The 20,619-nt window shown below is 40.8% G+C and overlaps 1 protein-coding gene across 1 annotated transcript in view; it reads right to left on the bottom strand.

Annotated features, from left to right (window-relative positions):
* Positions 1 to 19,494, bottom strand: part of LOC306939255 (growth hormone receptor-like) — a 32,228-nt gene extending 12,734 nt beyond the window's left edge. Inside the window, exons 1-2 of the mRNA XM_079523811.1 lie at positions 19,320 to 19,494; positions 13,428 to 13,515 (exon numbers count right to left, since the gene is read on the bottom strand). Coding sequence (XP_079379937.1) covers positions 13,428 to 13,506 — 79 coding nt within the window. The 5' untranslated portion in view covers positions 13,507 to 13,515; positions 19,320 to 19,494. The remainder of the gene's footprint in view (positions 1 to 13,427; positions 13,516 to 19,319) is intronic.
* Positions 19,495 to 20,619: the final 1,125 nt, after the last annotated feature.

Here is a 20,619-nt window from a genome sequence, read left to right as displayed (position 1 = left end):
CCAGCCTTACTGGCTTGCACAGCACAGCACACACACACACACACACACACACACACACACACACACTCACCAACACCACCACCATGTACGGTATGTGCAACAGATATCACAACTACAGTTTGAAGTCCAATTTATACATTGCTGTGCAACGGCACCGCTTGCCAAGAGATTATTGATTTTCAACTGCAATAAAACACTCACTCCTGAAAATCTGTAAAAGAAAGTCTGTCGGCGAGCAAGCAATGCATGCTGTAGTATATATTTGGCTTGGTGTGAGAAAGCCGTAGGTTTAAAACGTTGCAACTGCAGCATTTATTTTTCTTGAGCCAAAGCGCTACGCCCAAATGTGAAAAGAGGAGGCTGAATTAAAAACACAAATCCTATCTTCATTTTCACAGCAGCACAGAACACCCAATCAAACAAAACAGGGGGGGGAGGGTTAGGTACCAAATACCGATGCATCTCCCACAGCCAAGGTCTACTGGGAGTAGAAGGAAGGTGTCAAGTCAGCCACATCGACAGAACAACAGCGTATTCACCTTAGGCTGGCTCAGAGCCAGCCGTGAAAAGTACCGTTACTCAAGTATAGTACTTTACTCGAGTATTTCCATTTTTCAAAACTTGATACTTCTACTCCACTACATTTCAGAGGAAAATGTCGCACTTATTCACTCCACTACAATTATTTTATTATAGGTAACTTTGTAGATTTAGATTCATAATATTATTACAACACATACATTAATTAACCAATTGAGCCCTATTTTATAGTTTGGCTATATATTTTTTTAAAGATTGCCAAATTCTGAAAATGTTTTGCACTTTACTACGTACTGTAAGAGCATATTGTCATGCCAATAATGTTGTACTTTGTCTTTGACTCAAGTCACATTTTGAACACAGAGACCTTTTATTTGTCACAAGAGTATTTGTTTACAATGTGGCGTTGTTACTTTTAATTAGCTGCAGATTACCGAGAAGTGAGAGGACAAGATGGCTCCTCTCCACCACAGCTGTGTTCGGACATGATGAAAGACCTCTGGCCTGGTTTAGTGGCTTGCGTTGTCGGGGGCTTCGAAAGGTTAAAAATAACCTGTTTACCAGATCCCCCCGTGTCTCCTTCTGAGGAGCCACACTAAACGGAGGATTAAGAGAAAAATCTATCTGACACTTAGCTATGCCCGAGGGTTTTATGTGCACAGTTTACAGCTACAAATGTCAGAAGTCAGCACATTTTTTGTGAATACTTTCCTGTCGGGCAGAAACCTTGTACCCCCAAATTCAAACTACATGCTCAAGCTTGTAGATCTGCGAGTTTCTGATTTTTTTCTTCTTTTTTTCCACCAGGTCTTGAAAAGCGTCTGGATTACATTTGCTACTTCTCTACTAACGACCGTAAAGACGACCTTAGTAGACACTTTTTCATGATTGGCTGCCTCTAAGCCAATGGGAGACTTACCCATAAAACCCATAGTCTGAACTCTGAACGGCATTAAACCCATACTATACATGCTAATGTTATGAGCTAACTGCAGCTAGAGGAAAGCCATAACAAAACACAGTGAGTGAACCAACAAAAAAAAAAAAAAAATGAAATTGAGAAAAGATGGACAACAGAGCAGCAGCGCTTTCTGCACCTGGCAGTTAAAGCTTGTGTGTTTTATAAATATTTAACCAGTGAGAAGCATTAACAACAGCTTGTGGCTAAGTGATAACTACTACATTGGACATATGATTGGAACACAGGTTTTTCTTTTTTCATATCCTGAAAAGTGACCATACTTGGACATACAAGGTTTCCACCCGACAGCGACGATGTGTGTGCGTGCGTGCGTGCGCGTGCGTGTGTGTTTGTGTGAGAAAGACAGAGGTAGATGACTCACACATTAAGGCACATGTTTACTTATTATGATGATACATAATGGGTCTGGAACATGACTTAATGTTTAGTCAGGGGATATAAATAAAATCTGGGAATACATTTCTTACCAATAATTTTCTCTACTAACATATCCCACATTGCTTTCTATTCAACCACCCTAGGGGAATTTTTGACAGCTGCTGAAAGTTGGGGTACCATCAGCAACCAATATATGGCAAAATGTTCTAAATTGCATTATACTTTAAGTAGCATGTGATGTGACGTGTCAAACTAGGAGGTTTTCATGTTTCTGAACCCATTCCAAGCATTAGTTTTGCACGAAAAACACTCCTTGGGCTAAATTTGGCCATAGCCACTTGCCCAAATGTGCCCAAAATGTGCTGACCTCATTACATTTGTAATGACGGCTATGGCCGTTTTTAGCCCAAGGAGTGTTTTTCATGCAAAACTAACTAATTAAAATGGATTCAGAATCATGAAAACCCCCTAGTTTGACATGTCACATGCTACTTAAAGTATAATGAAATTTAGAACATTTTGCCATATATTGGTTGTTGACTTTCAGCAGCTGTCAAAAATTCCCCTAGGGTGGTTGAATAGAACATATCCCAATGTGGGATATGTTAGTACACATTGGTGGAGAAAACTCTTGGTAAGAAATGTATTCCCAGATTTGACATTATTCTGATAATATTCCCTGACTAGTTGTGCACACACCAGTTTATTATATCCACACAGACAAAGTCACTGGCCAATGGCAAATGCACTGGCAATTTATTTTGTTTCTTGTTAAAGTGCTTAGTACTGTATGGTATGTAAGTGCTGTAAGTACTGCCGTGTTTGTCTAATGTTAGCCAAGCTGAGTTCACTTAGGTAAACACCTGCCGCGTCGAACACAAATGCCAGTGCTCCAAAAGCTAATTTTCCTATAATGGAAATATCAATTTGGAATCGATGCACCGATGCATCTCCCACAGCCAAGGTCTACTGGGAGTAGAAGGAAGGTGTCAAGTCAGCCACATCGACAGAACAACAGCGTATTCACCTTAGGCTGGCTCAGAGCCAGCCGTGAAAAGTACCGTTACTCAAGTATAGTACTTTACTCGAGTATTTCCATTTTTCAAAACTTGATACTTCTACTCCACTACATTTCAGAGGAAAATGTCGCACTTATTCACTCCACTACAATTATTTTATTATAGGTAACTTTGTAGATTTAGATTCATAATATTATTACAACACATACATTAATTAACCAATTGAGCCCTATTTTATAGTTTGGCTATATATTTTTTTAAAGATTGCCAAATTCTGAAAATGTTTTGCACTTTACTACGTACTGTAAGAGCATATTGTCATGCCAATAATGTTGTACTTTGTCTTTGACTCAAGTCACATTTTGAACACAGAGACCTTTTATTTGTCACAAGAGTATTTGTTTACAATGTGGCGTTGTTACTTTTAATTAGCTGCAGATTACCGAGAAGTGAGAGGACAAGATGGCTCCTCTCCACCACAGCTGTGTTCGGACATGATGAAAGACCTCTGGCCTGGTTTAGTGGCTTGCGTTGTCGGGGGCTTCGAAAGGTTAAAAATAACCTGTTTACCAGATCCCCCCGTGTCTCCTTCTGAGGAGCCACACTAAACGGAGGATTAAGAGAAAAATCTATCTGACACTTAGCTATGCCCGAGGGTTTTATGTGCACAGTTTACAGCTACAAATGTCAGAAGTCAGCACATTTTTTGTGAATACTTTCCTGTCGGGCAGAAACCTTGTACCCCCAAATTCAAACTACATGCTCAAGCTTGTAGATCTGCGAGTTTCTGATTTTTTTCTTCTTTTTTTCCACCAGGTCTTGAAAAGCGTCTGGATTACATTTGCTACTTCTCTACTAACGACCGTAAAGACGACCTTAGTAGACACTTTTTCATGATTGGCTGCCTCTAAGCCAATGGGAGACTTACCCATAAAACCCATAGTCTGAACTCTGAACGGCATTAAACCCATACTATACATGCTAATGTTATGAGCTAACTGCAGCTAGAGGAAAGCCATAACAAAACACAGTGAGTGAACCAACAAAAAAAAAAAAAAAATGAAATTGAGAAAAGATGGACAACAGAGCAGCAGCGCTTTCTGCACCTGGCAGTTAAAGCTTGTGTGTTTTATAAATATTTAACCAGTGAGAAGCATTAACAACAGCTTGTGGCTAAGTGATAACTACTACATTGGACATATGATTGGAACACAGGTTTTTCTTTTTTCATATCCTGAAAAGTGACCATACTTGGACATACAAGGTTTCCACCCGACAGCGACGATGTGTGTGCGTGCGTGCGTGCGTGTGTGTTTGTGTGAGAAAGACAGAGGTAGATGACTCACACATTAAGGCACATGTTTACTTATTATGATGATACATAATGGGTCTGGAACATGACTTAATGTTTAGTCAGGGGATATAAATAAAATCTGGGAATACATTTCTTACCAATAATTTTCTCTACTAACATATCCCACATTGCTTTCTATTCAACCACCCTAGGGGAATTTTTGACAGCTGCTGAAAGTTGGGGTACCATCAGCAACCAATATATGGCAAAATGTTCTAAATTGCATTATACTTTAAGTAGCATGTGATGTGACGTGTCAAACTAGGAGGTTTTCATGTTTCTGAACCCATTCCAAGCATTAGTTTTGCACGAAAAACACTCCTTGGGCTAAATTTGGCCATAGCCACTTGCCCAAATGTGCCCAAAATGTGCTGACCTCATTACATTTGTAATGACGGCTATGGCCGTTTTTAGCCCAAGGAGTGTTTTTCATGCAAAACTAACTAATTAAAATGGATTCAGAATCATGAAAACCCCCTAGTTTGACATGTCACATGCTACTTAAAGTATAATGAAATTTAGAACATTTTGCCATATATTGGTTGTTGACTTTCAGCAGCTGTCAAAAATTCCCCTAGGGTGGTTGAATAGAACATATCCCAATGTGGGATATGTTAGTACACATTGGTGGAGAAAACTCTTGGTAAGAAATGTATTCCCAGATTTGACATTATTCTGATAATATTCCCTGACTAGTTGTGCACACACCAGTTTATTATATCCACACAGACAAAGTCACTGGCCAATGGCAAATGCACTGGCAATTTATTTTGTTTCTTGTTAAAGTGCTTAGTACTGTATGGTATGTAAGTGCTGTAAGTACTGCCGTGTTTGTCTAATGTTAGCCAAGCTGAGTTCACTTAGGTAAACACCTGCCGCGTCGAACACAAATGCCAGTGCTCCAAAAGCTAATTTTCCTATAATGGAAATATCAATTTGGAATCACAATGCATCCTGACACTAGGCACTGCTTCAAGCTAATTGCACCAACTTCAATCAATCAACATGCTTACATCAGCCATCTTTGTGTCCCTGAGCACTGGTAAAAAAAAACATTCAGTCTATTTCGGGAATAAAGAAAACAGCCTCCACAAACCATCCAAATGAATTTCCTTTTAGATGCAATTTCCAAAAGAAAAACCAGGAGCCTTTTTCTATCAGCACTCAATTCAATAACCATGAATGGTTAACACAATAAAATAAATCTTATACAAACCACGGAGAATATGACTAATTATGTCTAACGGCTCGGCGTAAAGGGGACTGGTCACTCGTCCTGTTATGAAAACATGTTTGTTCAATGTATGGGAGAAGGTCTTCCATTAACGCGCCCCATGTGAGAGCACAGCGTTCACACAGAGCGGTAACGGGTATTATTAATAGAGTTGAGTGCTTGGGTTGGTCTCCATCAATCAGTGTTGTTATTTATTTTTTTTCCCTCACAGGGAAAAGCCTCTTGCTATGCTGTACATTTAGAGAAGCCATTTCCTCCCTTGGTAGAAGGCCAGAGACCCCTCACGTTTGTGGCTTCAGTACATAATGTTTGCTTTCCTAATAGCAGAGAACCACATGTACTAACTGCAAGTGATCAGATCAGTGGTTCTCCAGCAGTGGTCCGGGGACCACCAGTGGCCCTTGAGGGGGATTCAAGGTGGTCCCCAGCTAAATGATGGAGAGTTGGTAACCAGATGGACCGCCTTATAGGTCTTTAACTGTTGAGAATGTAAATTATACCACAGGTCGTTTCGAGGAAGCAATCTGATTGGTTGAAACAGCCTTCTAGCCGTGGGTTAAACCAGCACCATTCACCACCTAATCAAAACAAAGAATTAAGCTGCTCTGTTCTCCCAGAGCGCTAGCAAACTCGGTGGCTAGGCTAGCTAGTTTCTTGGGACATTTGTAGTCACTACAGATGTAGTATATATTCTTTCAGCGATTTTCTTAGTTTTAAGGGTAACTGTTGTATAATTGCAATATTACACTCGAGGGTGTGGGTTAACGTGATTATTGCCACTTCAGTGATGCTTGCGGAACTCGACTTCATCTCGTTCCTCACCGCATCCCTGTCGTGGCAATAATCACGTTAACCCACACCCTCTTGTGTAATATTGCTTAAATGAAACCTTTTACGCTCGCAAGAGTTAACTTACTGTTAAACATCTGTATTACGTTAGTGGAACTGGTTGGAATAACGTGTTCCTTCCACACACTACGTCCATCCAGGGTCAGGTAAAAAGAAGCTGCTTGGACGCTCATGCATAGAAGGAAGTATGACACTGACACTGGGTGCAGAATGGGTTACAAAATTGTGGGATAAAAAATATAATTAAAAAAAAATAAAGATAAGAGACGTTAGTCTCAATGTGTTTTTTTACTGGTTATTTTAAGTTTAATTCACTCAGTAATTCACTGTGGGAACACGCCTTCCAGGCGTGAGACGCGGCTTCGCCTGGGGTATGTGTGTCGCGCGTATTCGCTCTTTCTTCTGCGTGAAGACAACAAGCACTACAACTTTTCTCCGAGCCAAACTACTTCGACTGAGAAAGTTTCCTTCAAACCACTACAGCTACAGAAGCTAGTAACTTCTACCTACACGTCGCTATTTTTCTGAACCCTCTGACGAGATGCATAGAGCAATGGAAACTACTCGGAGCATCTCCTTGGGTCCTACGAACCATCGCAAAGGGCTACAAGCTACAGTTGGCGAAGATACCACCCACCTTCGAGAAAGTTATCTTCTCCCAAGCGGTGGGCCCGGCAGCGGAGATTCTTCTAACAGAGATCCGCACACTGATAGACAAGAGAGCTATCAGGGAAGTGCCCCCACACCAGAGCCTGAACGGTTTCTACTCTCGTAAGATCCACTACGGACTGTGCATGAGGATGGCCGGACTTCTGGCGTCGGCCATCGCTTTAGTCCGTCTGGGCAGACTGCACATGAGACCCTTCCAGAGATGGATGGGATCTCTACACGTCCCCAGCAGCAACCGTTTCCGCAAAGTGACGGTTTCAGCGGAAGGCAAGTCGGCCTTGGACTGGTGGAGGGACGGACGGAGTCTCTCTGGGGACAATCCTTTCCAGGAAAGTGGTCACTTCAGACGCCAGCCTCATGGGTTGGGGCGCCACCCACGAAGGCATGACGGCGAGAGGAGTGTGGGGTGCGGATCTACGGAACGCACACATCAACTACCTAGCATTGATGGCGGTCTACCTCGCTCTGCAACACTTCGAGCCACATCTCCGCGGTTGCCACGTCCTGGTGAGGACGGACAACACAACGACTATGTGCTACATAAACAGGCAGGGAGGACTCAGGTCCCCACTACTGCACTCACTAGCACGCAGGCTGATCTTGTGGTGCGATGCACACCTCCTCTCGATCAAAGCCTGCCACATCCCGGGACTCCAGTGAACACAGGAGCAGATCTGCTATCCAGGGGCCCGGTTTGCTACTCGGAATGGTCTCTGCATCCTGAGGTGACCGCCCAACTGTGGCAGAAGTTTGGGGTGCCCAAGGTGGACCTGTTCGCCGCAGAGGACAACGCGAAGTGCAGACTGTACCCTGGGCTTGGATGCTCTGGCACACAGCTGGCCACAAGGCCTACTGTACGCCTTTCCCCCCTGTCTCTGATTCGTCCCACTCTGGAGAGAGTAAGGACTCAGGGTCTGAGAGTGATCCTCATAGCCCGGCATGGGGCTCATGGAGGTCGGAACTAACCCCTCTCCTCTACGACAGACCGTGGCAGCTCTCTCTACGAGCGGACATGATCACGCAGGCAGGGAACGAGGTTCCATTCCGGACGGGAACCCCTTTTGGTGTTTTAACTAAGCAGTACTTTAGCTATCTTTTTTTAATCATAAAAATGGGCAAAGATCTTTGAATATATATTCTTTCAGAGCGAACGTTTTCTTTATTTCGACGCAACGTCAGGTCTAAATGGGTTAAAATAACATTAGATTACTTACAAGGTAACCATGGTTATTTAAGTGAAATGAGTGAAGTAATTCACTAAGATACCCTTGTGCTTGGTCTCAGCAGAAGAAAGTATCATCTACGAATGAGCGCGAGACGTCACCGCGTCACACATGCCCCAGGCGAAGCCTGGGCACGATGACGTCACGAGGCATAAACCCATCTAATATTAGATGGGAGTTTATAGTTGTTCTGTTGTCTCACGCCTGGAAGGCGTGTTCCCACAGTGAATTACTTCGCTCATTTCACTTAAATAACCATGGTTACCTTGTAAGTAACCTAATGTTAATAAAGGTTAAATAAAATAAAAAAATCACACTCAAGTGAGAGGCGCTAATATATTAGCGCCTCTCACTTGAAGTGAGAGGCGCTAATATATTAAAGTCTAACTCATGTTGATTAGGTGATGTAATGGTGATATAAAACAAATGGTGCCAACACAAACATTAAATGCCATTAACAATAAAGAGAATATATGACGTAATGAGGGACAATATGACTTAAATTTTCCGTCTAAAAACAACTAAAAACAAACATTAAACCTGTATAAAAATCAATGAAGCATGAAATTATGGACAAACTCCTATCCAACGGTAACTGAAAATATTCTAGTTTTGGGTCTGATAAGCTTTCTAGGTATCTTGAGAGCCGCCAAATCGACCTACTTCAAACATGATCGCCGACAACCCGAGGGAATCCGCAAAATCCGTGCGTTACAGAAATCTCTATATATGGGCATAAAAAGGGACACAGACATACAGACAGGTACACAGGTACTCTGACAACGGTTACAACGAATATTGCATTTCTAACTTGTATTGTTCCCATCCCTGCTTGCATCATTCACGAGTAGGGCATAATCGGGCATTCATTTATGACAAAAAATTATACAAATATTTAATGAGAGATGGAGAAACAAGGTTTGTGTCCGACATGGACATTATGGAACAGTGAAAACCCTGACCAGTACTGGCCCTTGCTGGATGTGTATGTTATGTAGCCTAGTTATGGACCCCAGGAAGATTAGCTGTCGCCCCGGTGTGGGGATCCATTCAATAAACAATCATGTCTTGGTCAGTAGAGACCTGTGAAGTATATGAGAGAGAAATACATTCTGAAGAAGCGTTAATCTATAATAGAAACGTCAATGTATAATAAATCCTTGACTGGGGGCTTTTGCAAAGTTACAGTGTGCAGACTTCTATATATCTTTTTAATCTTGCCTTAATCCACTGTTGGTGCTTCACCTGCCATCCAGCAAATGACGTGCCAGTTTTATTTTTTCTTTAGAGAAATAAATTATGATTCATCCACTTCCGTGAATGAATCATTCAGAATGTTTTGCTGTTAATTAAGCAGCGGACTCTTTCTCTTGTGGTTAAATTGCCTATAGCTTCTGGTTCTACTGGATAATTCAATGTTCACTGCTAGTAGTAAACCACAACTGGCTGGCTGAGGCACCAATCGATTTCTGTGAACAATCTGGTACAGATCGGTGGGCTCTCAGCCTCTCACTCCACTTCAATGTGGCGTGAAGACGGGCTTAAACAATGTGGGCTTATGAGATGACCACATAAAACAGGGAGGTGCAGGAGGATAGACAGTTACACAGACCTTTATTGATACACCCTGGGGTGCCTATAGGTAAAAGTATAGAGGAAACAAACAGGATTAATCTGATCAAAAATAAACTTGACTTGGTCTGACTGGGTTGAAAATAATGTTGGGTATCTTCTATTAATAAAGATTACGTATAATATACAATCTATGGTATCACTAATAAACATGAGTTTACAAACATAATAGCAACTGAGTAAAAGGTAATGGGGGCTTCTTCACTTGGCCCTGTACCGTACTCTTATTATGCAACAAGATGCGATTTAAGCACGGACTGTGCATGTGAACCGTGCATGCGAATTCATTGCCTATGAATGGGCCAACCTACTATCAGTGAATGACCGTGTATGTAAATAAACAGCGTGGCAGAGTGGCTGAAAAAAGGGAGGCCTCTGAATGATTAAACAGCTTCCCCAGTGTTCTGGTAGATGGCTCTGGCCATTATCCAGGATTCCTGGGAAGCCACTTCAACGGAAACCCCTTGGCTTTCCCTTTCCGCGGATTACTGGCAAGCGACTGTTCCCTACACTACTTCCCATAGCTCCCCCCGTTCCCCCACCTCCACACACACTTGTTATTATACTTAATTACAATGTCATATGATAATGTATCTCTCTCCAACAAATGGGAGCCAGCGGCTGGCTTTTTCCCATTGTGGTCCTTTCATAATGCTGTGTTTTAGCCGAAGCGATGTAATTAAGCATAATAACAATGATTTTTTTCTCTTCAGTCTTCACAGTACCATTTCAAGAAGCACAACTCAAATGTGGAAATGTTGTAAACCCCACCCCAAATGCGATTATCAATGCCAATCCAAATAGTTTAGCAACCGTTGCTAAGGATGGCAAGCTTTCGTCACCTCATAGCTGTCTATGTTATTTGCATGGCTGTGGTGCTGAAATCACACAGCTTAACGTCAGGAAAGGGACACGACTGACCCCCCCAGGTGATGGCAATAATACTAATCACCATAGTCTTACTGTGCATTACATGAAAACTCCTGTCGGACGGTCGTAAGTTGATTCATGCATAGCCTACTGCTGGCCTGGTTGACTAGATTTAGGAGACATTTTGAAGCTGAAATGATGGATGATATTTATATGGAGATAGAAATCCCTTCATTTAACATACATCTCAATTGGTGAGAAGGACAGCTTGCCATCGCAGAGGGTGGGGCTTAGTGAAGGGCTAATTTGGACATGAGTGGTAGCGACTAGCGAGTAAACAATAATGTTTTGGCATCGTTTGCCAGTAGTCAGTTCCATCTGGTGATGAACTTGTTTGTTTATTTTAACATTAACCCTAGCAATTATGGGCATGTCACTATAAGTGAAAATAAAAATTCCAACTATTTTGAATTCAGATCTAAAAGATTGGCTATTTTCAGATTAATTTAGATTTATTTTTCTTCCCCCTTTGGTCAAATAGCAAAATAACAAATGTACTGTAATAATGTGACACTACATCCCCAAGAGCAATCATTTTCTGGAATTCACATTAATAAACATGCCAAGCCTCTGCTGTGCCTGGAATATTATCACATAATAAAAGCTACATAAATGTAGGCCCACATCAAAGCATATCATTTCTTTTAATATATTTTTTATCCCACGATTTAGAAAAACCGTTTTTCATCCAGTGTCAATTATCTAATTTAATCTTGGGCACTACACTCCCTCCGCCAACCTGGGGAGAGCAAAGGACTGACCTCATGCTTCCTTCTACCGTATATGCATGAGCGTCCAAGCCGCTTCTTTTCACCTGACAGGGGGAGTTTCCCTGGTCGGACGTAGTGCGTGGAAGGAACACGCTATTCAAACCAGTTCCTTTCCCCTCCATCAGGCGCCCCAGCTGGCCCAGAGGGAGGCAGTTTTACAGACCAGGATTACTGCATGTTTTTAGTGAGGGTGCCTACCCTAGGGGACATGGGGAGAACATGCAAACTCCACACAGAAAGGCCCTTTTGCCAACCCCACCTATATGTACACCAAAGCATGTCTATAAATCAGATATACTACATGTGTTAACTTCAAGACCCAGGGTAAGAAAAGTAACACACATCCTCCATTGGTGCTGAGCCAAAACTGTAGAAACAGTAAACAATAAAAAGAACGCAGGGGCTCGTAACTCACTTTAAGATGCTCCAAACTTTATTTAGCGCCTGCCTGTCGCTAAATAAAGTTTGGAGCATCTTAAAGTGAGTTACGAGCCCCTGCTTTCTTTTTAACTTCAAATCCTCCATAATACAGAGTTGGCTGAATTGCGGCTGGACCAAATAATCAATTCAGTTCTTACAGTAGCCATGTTTTGGTTTTGTGCTATTTTAGTTTTCTGGTAGTACATTGAAATTGTATACATGTACCCATCTTCCCCCAAATGCATGACACTCAGTTTACAGTACACACACATTTGTACTCAAATAAGCTCTCTCTTTTTGTTTTATCCTATTGACAGATACAAATATATGTTCATGTATTATGCATTTCTTCAGTAAACAACAATCAATTAAGGATGTCAATTATCGATTCATTCATTAATCCGGTGAGTTGATAAGCGGCGTTTAAAAAAATAATAATCTGAGAATCTTAATTTCCCTCAATGTCTAACAAAACAAATCTACATTTTGCTGATACAGAAAGAATACAAAAGGTATGCTATATTCCTTAATCAAATATATATTATTTGACCATTTGAGATACAGGGCCAGGCAATGGCATCTTTGTATGAGGAATAAAATGAAATGAAAAGTGCACCGTCTTGTCTGTCACATCACATGCAAAAGCAGAGACGTTTCTGTGGCTACCAATGTGGGGGGGACGTGCGTGCGCAGTAAGCATTACATTCACAGATTGTTTTTATTTGTCTACAATATTGTCTATAAACATACATTCATGAATCCACTTCACTTGACCGGATGTCGGTATTGAGCAATTGTTTCTATAGGGGTCTATACGTGACCATACCATTAACAAGTCAAAAATGTAAAAAATATAAAAATGTCATTATGCTTTAAGTAGCATTGTCAAACTAGGGGGTTTTCATGATTCTGAATACATTCCAAGCATTAGTTTTGCACAAAAAACACGCCTTGGGCTAAAAACGGCCATAGCCATCATGACAAATGTGATGAGATCAGCCCATTTTGGGCACATTTGGGCAAGTGGCTATGGACGTTTTTAGCCAAAGGAGTGTTTTTTGTGTGCAAAACTAATGCTTGGAATGGATTCAGAATCATGAAAACCCCCGAGATTGACATGTCACATGCTACATAAAGCATAATGAAATCTTGCCTTATATAGGTGGTAAATGGTATGGTCACATAATATCCCCCTATAAAAAGAATTGCTCAATGCCGACAGTCGTTCAGCAAGTGGATTCATGAATGTATGACAATATTTTAGGCCAATAAAAAAATATATACCAAATGCCCCACTTTAAACAAAAGAAGCCTGTTGGCTGCCGGACTACAAGTTTAATTGAAGAATGTATTAATGGCAATTAATCGATTAACGATGAACTATTAACATCCCTACAATCAATCAATCAAATAAATGACGAAGGTACCTTGGTCAGAGGAGGTCTCCTGTGCTGAAATCATCCAGATATGAATGAAGAAGAGGAACATGGGGATGTTGGTGGCCATGGTGTTCCGCTGTGGAGGGAAGGAACAGAACATGTGGTGACTGGTGATTGAATGAATGTTACTCCGTGCAGTCCATCTAGCTCAGCTCCGCCAGCCCAACCCAACCCACCACAGCACCAATGAACAGCTCCGACCAACCAACAGCTCTGTCGCAACTTGATTACGGCGATGTTGTTTACCGTTTCGCCTGTTCCTCTGCTTTGGGCAGACTTGATCCCCTTTTTCATGCAGCTTTGAGATTCATTAGCAGCTCCACCTATAGGACACACCATTGTACCCTGTACTCCTTAGTAGGGTGGTCCTCCTTAGCATCTTGCAGGCTGCTACATTGGTACACTTTTATCTACAAAGTCATTCTTGGTAATTCTCCTTCTTACATTAGTTCTAAATTCGAACTAGTCCAAAACTTGCTTAACCTCAGATCAAATGCCTGGATGCGCTATGTCGTACCCAACACCAAATCTGAGGCAGGGAAAAAAACCCTAGATTAAAATTGGTTTCCTTGATCCCCTTAGTGACTTTTAAGAGGCTTGCCTCTGGCACACTCTCCGGCCATTGCTCCTGCTTTGACGAGTAGCAATTGCGGTGTTCTTAGTTTTATATTAGCCTAGTAGTTTTCTTTAAGTATTGTTCTTACTAGTCTCTTTTAGTCTGTACTTGGTTTAGTGGATAGCTATTTAGACTCTCTCTGAGTCTCCCTGGTAGTAGGTTCTTGGTATTACGGATGTCATGTTTGTCTTGTCATGTCCTGTATTTGTTGTTACTGACAGAGCTGTGTAACATTTATTTGCCTCTTCTCTTGGCCAGTGTGCACTTGTAAAAGAGACTATGGTCTCAATGTGATTTTACTGGTTAAATAAAGGTTAAATAAAAACCACTCACTCCTTCACTTCACTCTGCTGGAACATACCAAACACACTCTCTTAATTAGACTATGGCCTGTCACAATTATTACATAATCGCCTAACCGCATTCATTTGAGATAATCACAATTATTTTTGCATTATCGTCAATTGGTTCATTTTTTTTCCTCGTATCTCCGATCTCCTATTTTCTTTCTTCAGAAATAGGAGATCTACAAGCTTACAACATGACACATTTTATACATTTTTTGGAAAGAGAAAATTATTTAAAAAAATTGGGTCAGTGATTTCTTCTTTGTATATTTAAGTCATTTGTCATATCTACACTGTGCAATTTGTGAATACGAAGTCTAAAAGCCAAACAGAAATACAACATTTTTCAATGCAAAAAACACAATTAGATCGATAATCACAATTATTTGTGTGACAACTGACAATTAATCGTCAACTTAAATTTGAAATTGTGACAGCCCTAAACTAGACCTAAACCTAAACGAAAGATGTTGTCATGCCCAATGTGAATGAAGGCCATCATCAACCAGGAAATGTGAAAGCAGTCAAAAGAATGTGGAACTCCTTGATGATCTATGTAATCCACACATTGCAGTCGAGCAGCATTGTTGTTAGGAAGATTTAATACAAGTGGGCAGTGCCAGTGACAATGTCAACGCCTGCCTATATACTACTGTATGTATTTCTATTGAGCTGTTGGTCGTATCCACATAAATACCATTTTTGTTTACACTTCAATGTACTTTTTGGAAGAAAATAAATTGGTACAGTACGGTAATACAAAATTATCATTACCAAGAAGGAAATTAGGCCTGAGGCATGCCAACTTTAAAACAAGGCTTTTGACAAAGCTTTTTGAGACTTTTCCGTTTGTGCATGTGAATAATAATGAATTGCATTGCATTTTTATAGCGCTTTTCCAAGTGCTCAAAGCGCTTTACAATGGTTCATTCATTCATACATTGGGAGGTGAAGCGGCGAACAGTCGACGCCAGCGTCCTCACTTCCCACATTCACACACCAATGGTGGCAAGCTCACACCGACCAACTCATTGGAGGCAATGTAGGGTTCAGTGTCTTGCCCAAAGACACTTCGACATGTGGAGAGGAGGAGCCGGGATTCGAGCCGCCGACCCAGGGATCATTGGACGACCTGCTCTACCTCCTGAGCCACAGCCGCCCTGTATACTTACTGTGCACTTGGCTGGTTCATTACTCTCTTGGGGCTATTGGGTTTACCGTGTGTCGAAACACGTCAAAGTAAACATTGGTGCACTGAACACAAGACTTCCACCAACAGCCAATTACAGCAGGCTCTTGTGAAATACATGATCCCTATTCCATTGTGTGGCTCCCAGAACCTGATCCTACTACACCGTAAAATCCTCATCGGTTCATTCAACTACACGTGTTGTACACATGTGTGTGTATACACGCTCTGAGGTCATTTCGCTGTGTGTTGATATAATATGTAGGGCATCGACAACTAAAAAAGGTCAAGACTGGACTGCACTTGTGTTTTGTTTTTCTAGTGGGCAGTGCACTAGGCAGTGGTGGAAAAAGCCAATAACAGTATATTATAATTATATATATCATGTCTGTCAGTGCCAGTGGACTACTCCCATTCAACAGCACCAGATGCAGAGGAGCACATACGCTTAAGTAATATGCCTCGTTGCATAGAGAGAGGAAAGGTCATACAGTCATTCAGAGGTTATCCAATGTAAAACATGTGGGGGAAAAAAAAACCTTTTGAAAATAGCAGATCTACAAGCACATAATATGTCGCATTGCGACGCATTGTGAGCTTGTAGATCGGCTATTTTCAAATGGCCGAAATGAATATAGGGCTGAAATGGTTAATGTATGTTTTGTAATAACAATCAAAATATAGTTAAAAATAAGTCAAAATTGTACTTAAGTACAGTACTTAGGTAAATGTACTTAGTTCCTTCTTTCGACCACTGAGTGGAAGCGAGGATATTGAAGAGGATAGGGCAGGCTCAGGTGGTTCTGAGGGACCAAGATAATGTGTCAGGTCTAAATATTTTAGAATTTAACTATCTTCTTTTTCCACGCAAATTAGATTTTTTTCCCCCCATTTGTGCTACATAATACATACAGCAACGTGTAGCATACAGGGTCTACACTAGTCTACGCCATGTAAATAGCAGTAATATATCAATATTTGTGAACCCTTATGGTCCATTTTATATGCTAAATTACTTTTTACAGTATTAAATTTGACAGTGAGTGAACTGAACTGAAATTTAAAAAATAATCGTATTTGAACCTTGACAAGCATGTGTAAGAGTTGAGGCATTACATTTAGTTGTACTCTGTTCCACAGATAACTATTGTGAAAATAGCCGATCTACAAGCTCACACAACGCCTCGCAACTCGAGACGTTGACATTCATAATGTTGCGTTTATACTGTAGAAGAGTCCCCACTCCTTGGGGTGTCTTTTGTATATCTGCACATACGTGGAATTTTTCCTCTGCATTTACCCCTCCTATAACAACTAGGAGCAGTGAGCAGCCATTCTACGGCGCTCAGGGAGCTAAGAGTCTTGCTCAGGGACACACATCGACATACATTGCTGGCCTGGAATCGAATAAAGACTTATTTTATCTACTGTATGTTTCCTCTGCTAAATGTGTTTCAATTGAGAAATCAGTGCTAATTCTTCCTTTATTATATATAATTGTTCAATAATGCATTTCACATGTTACAGGCAGCAATTTATAACTTTGAAAGCAAATTTTACCATATAATTCAGAGAAATTATATGCATGCGGCACTTTGTGAAACTAAATTGTTTTTCTGAGAGGAGAGGAGAGGAGAGGAGAGGGGGGACTCAGGGGAGTAAAGTGACAACACTTTGCCATTGTGATTGAACTGCCTGCAAATCTTGTATATCTGAACAGGAATGCTATAGTCAAGATGCAAAGTGTGATGACACAAAAATGTTATGTGTCCCCCTTGAAATTAACTCAGCAGTCAAAATATTTCCAGGAATTTCATGACCGTAAGGAACCCTGCATACTATACTATACTATACTATACTATACTATACTGTGTGTGCTGGCCTGAACCACTAGGCTAGATTATAGTGGACATGCATATGCATTCTGCACTCAATTTCAACACACCATGGGGCCAGTTTCTTGACCGTAGGGCAGGAAGGCCTACTGCTCCTGCGGAACAAACATGTCCTTTTCACATCCTCTGTGGCCCCTTTTGCACCAGGTTTGAACCAGGGGGTTTTCCCCACCTAATATTGAACCAATTCAGAGCATTTCCACTGAAAATAAATTGGTTCAGAATCAGAAGAACCCTAATACAGTGGTTCGGAATTGGAACCAAAATTGGCCACCGGTTCCGTGAAAGCACCATGATTCCAAGAATCCAACGGAACCAGTTCTAGAAACAAAGTACTTTTGGTGGAAAAGGGGCCTGTGTGAACTGGACACAGTCATCATGCTGATAACACACTGAAGCAGGGTGGCTTCAACCCATCTTCACACATCAGCAGCACATGTGGCACAACACTTTTGATAAGAGGGTGTGAGCTCCAGTCAGTCTCCAGACAGACAGACAGACAGACAGACAGACAGACAGACAGACAGACAGACAGACAGACAAAGCCATACTGTCTGCATTCTAGTGTTGATTTCGTAGACTAAAACTATGACGAAAAATGTTCTTTTTTCACTGAGGAAAACTCAATACAAACTAAATAAGAACGAAGCTATGATGACTAAAACCAAGACTAAATATATTGACAATTGCGGTTCCTATCCGGTCACTCTACCCCTGAGCCACTGCTGCCCCATGCTGAAAATAGCAGATCTACAAGCTCACAACGCGTCACAGCGTCTCTGTAGATCGTTGTAGATCGACTATTTTCAGCATGCAACCAAGTTTGAAATTACGACACCTGCCAAAATACATTTTTGTCAAAAGTCGACTAAATAAACTATAGATTCAGTCGACTAAAATATTATATTTAGTCGACTAAAACAAGACACTAAAACATTTAAGTTGACTTAAAATTGTTCAATGTATTAAAAAAAAGCTACATAAAAATCTTCTGTCAAAATCAACACTATACTGCATTCATTGTACGTGTGGGAAAGAAAAATATAATGGCATCACATGTTGTACAGAGTGTACTGTACTGTGTTAACATGCAATAACAAAATTCCAATCCCCCCCCACTAGGCTACCCTACTTTATTACATTCGTTTCAGAATTCCCCCATGGGTGGATCTTGTATCATACTCTTCCCAGTAGCCTACCACACACAGGGTGCAATGTGCATATAGTACAGTGTGTGAAGGAAATGAAAACTATTATCATGACAAGCTAGAACAGTGGTTTGTAACCTTTTTCATATCAAGGGAAAGCTTGCGCACATATTAGATTTTGTTTTCTTCATAGCAAAGTTTGCCCAAGTAATAACGAACATGACACACAAGTATAAATATGCTTATATGTCTGACAAATAAACAAGTAGTTGGCTAACTAAATAAAATACAAGATAAACTTTGAAAGTGTAGGTTATTGTCCCAGTCAGAGCAGGTTGGAAACCACTGTTAATTTATCCAACTCTGAAACAAACAAACTCTGTAGAAACCTAAATGAACATGTCATGTAGGGTCAATTTGGTTACAGACTGTGTATTTACAGTCGAGAATGAACAACACTGATAATTTACTGCTGTTGAGTATTTATATTAAAACATGCTTACAGAAGTGCAGATGAAAACTAAACACACCCCAGCATTGCTTTTCATGCTCATACATGGCACAAATACAGTAATACACACGTTATAATTGAAGCTCAGAGTCAGACTGTAATTCTGGTGGTGAACCACAACCACAATGTAAGCAACATGCAATAAAACGCAAACACCATAAAACTAGCTCTGACCTCTCAAGTTGAAAATCCGCCTAGCTGTTTCTTCTATCTTCTTTTCTTCTGGGAATTAGTCTTTTTTGCTGAAGCAAAACACGAACACACGCACATAGTTTATGGTCCGCATAGCCTCCCACGACGCCAACAAAGTTCAGTTCATGGAGTGAGGAGAAATATTAAATTCTGTTTTCGCTGTCCAAGAAAAAAAATCTGTCTGGGCGTCGCGTGTCAGATCACTGCTGCTCTCTAGTACAACTACAACTACGCCCCCCCGAGTTGCCAGATCATGCAAGAGAAACAAGCAACCGCGTCTATGTAAACAAGTCCAAAAGATGCGACTATATTATTTAAAATAATAATACAAAATTATTATTATTAATAATAATAATAATAATAATAATAATAATAATAATAATAATAATAATAATAATAATAATAATAATAATAATCATCTAGGAAGAAAATTACTGATTTGTAAATACTTTTTTTAAACATTTTAAATATATGATTGCATTTTGTGTATGTGTATCTGAACAAAATATGTTCAGATTGTGGTCTGTGGTCTGTATAATAATTTGGGGTCCTTGGCATGAAAATGTTTGAGAACAGTTGCTTTAAACAAGCCCAAATAACTGTCTCCAACATATTTTTACAAGCAACCTCAGAAAAAGCAATCCCAAAGTCCCTTATAATAGTCAGACATGGCAACCCTGAACAGCCTAGTTGGATGGATCACTGCACAGACCTATAAGCTTACAGTTGATCGCGGATGCGACTCCTTGTGAGCTTGTAGGTCTGCTATTTTGGGCGCGCGACACTAGCCTACTGCTGCCAACACAGGTCAACCTTCAGCCTCAAGTCACCCTATGAATTCAAATTTCCTAAACTATGAATTGAATTTGAATATGAAGGACAAAACACAAAACAGTCTAGAGTTCTAGACTATAGATAGGGACCTCCAAACCTAGGCCTTTAACCTTGAACTGGAGAATCTGGATTGGTCCGACGAGCTCAGGAGCTCACTAGTCGAAGAATCATGGCTTAATTGGCTTTAAAACCAAATTTACATCAGTACTAAATGGCTCCCTTGAGAACTATCAGGGTCAAAACTCGCTCGGAGCATGGATGCACCTGTACGTACACTGTACACTGACTGCAATGAAAGCCAGAGATAAAAAGAAAATGCTCGGAATTTCTAAATCAAGTCAAAGCATGCCAATCGCTTCGACAATGATCTCCAAGTTCAGCTGGGCAACCTAAAAACCCAACAAAACAAGCTAGCTAAGAAACATTGTAACTGCCATGACCAATTCTG

This window comes from Electrona antarctica, assembly GCF_951216825.1.
Source record: "Electrona antarctica genome assembly, chromosome: 16".
Taxonomy (NCBI): domain Eukaryota; kingdom Metazoa; phylum Chordata; class Actinopteri; order Myctophiformes; family Myctophidae; genus Electrona; species Electrona antarctica.
This window is presented reverse-complemented; position numbering and strand designations above follow the sequence as displayed.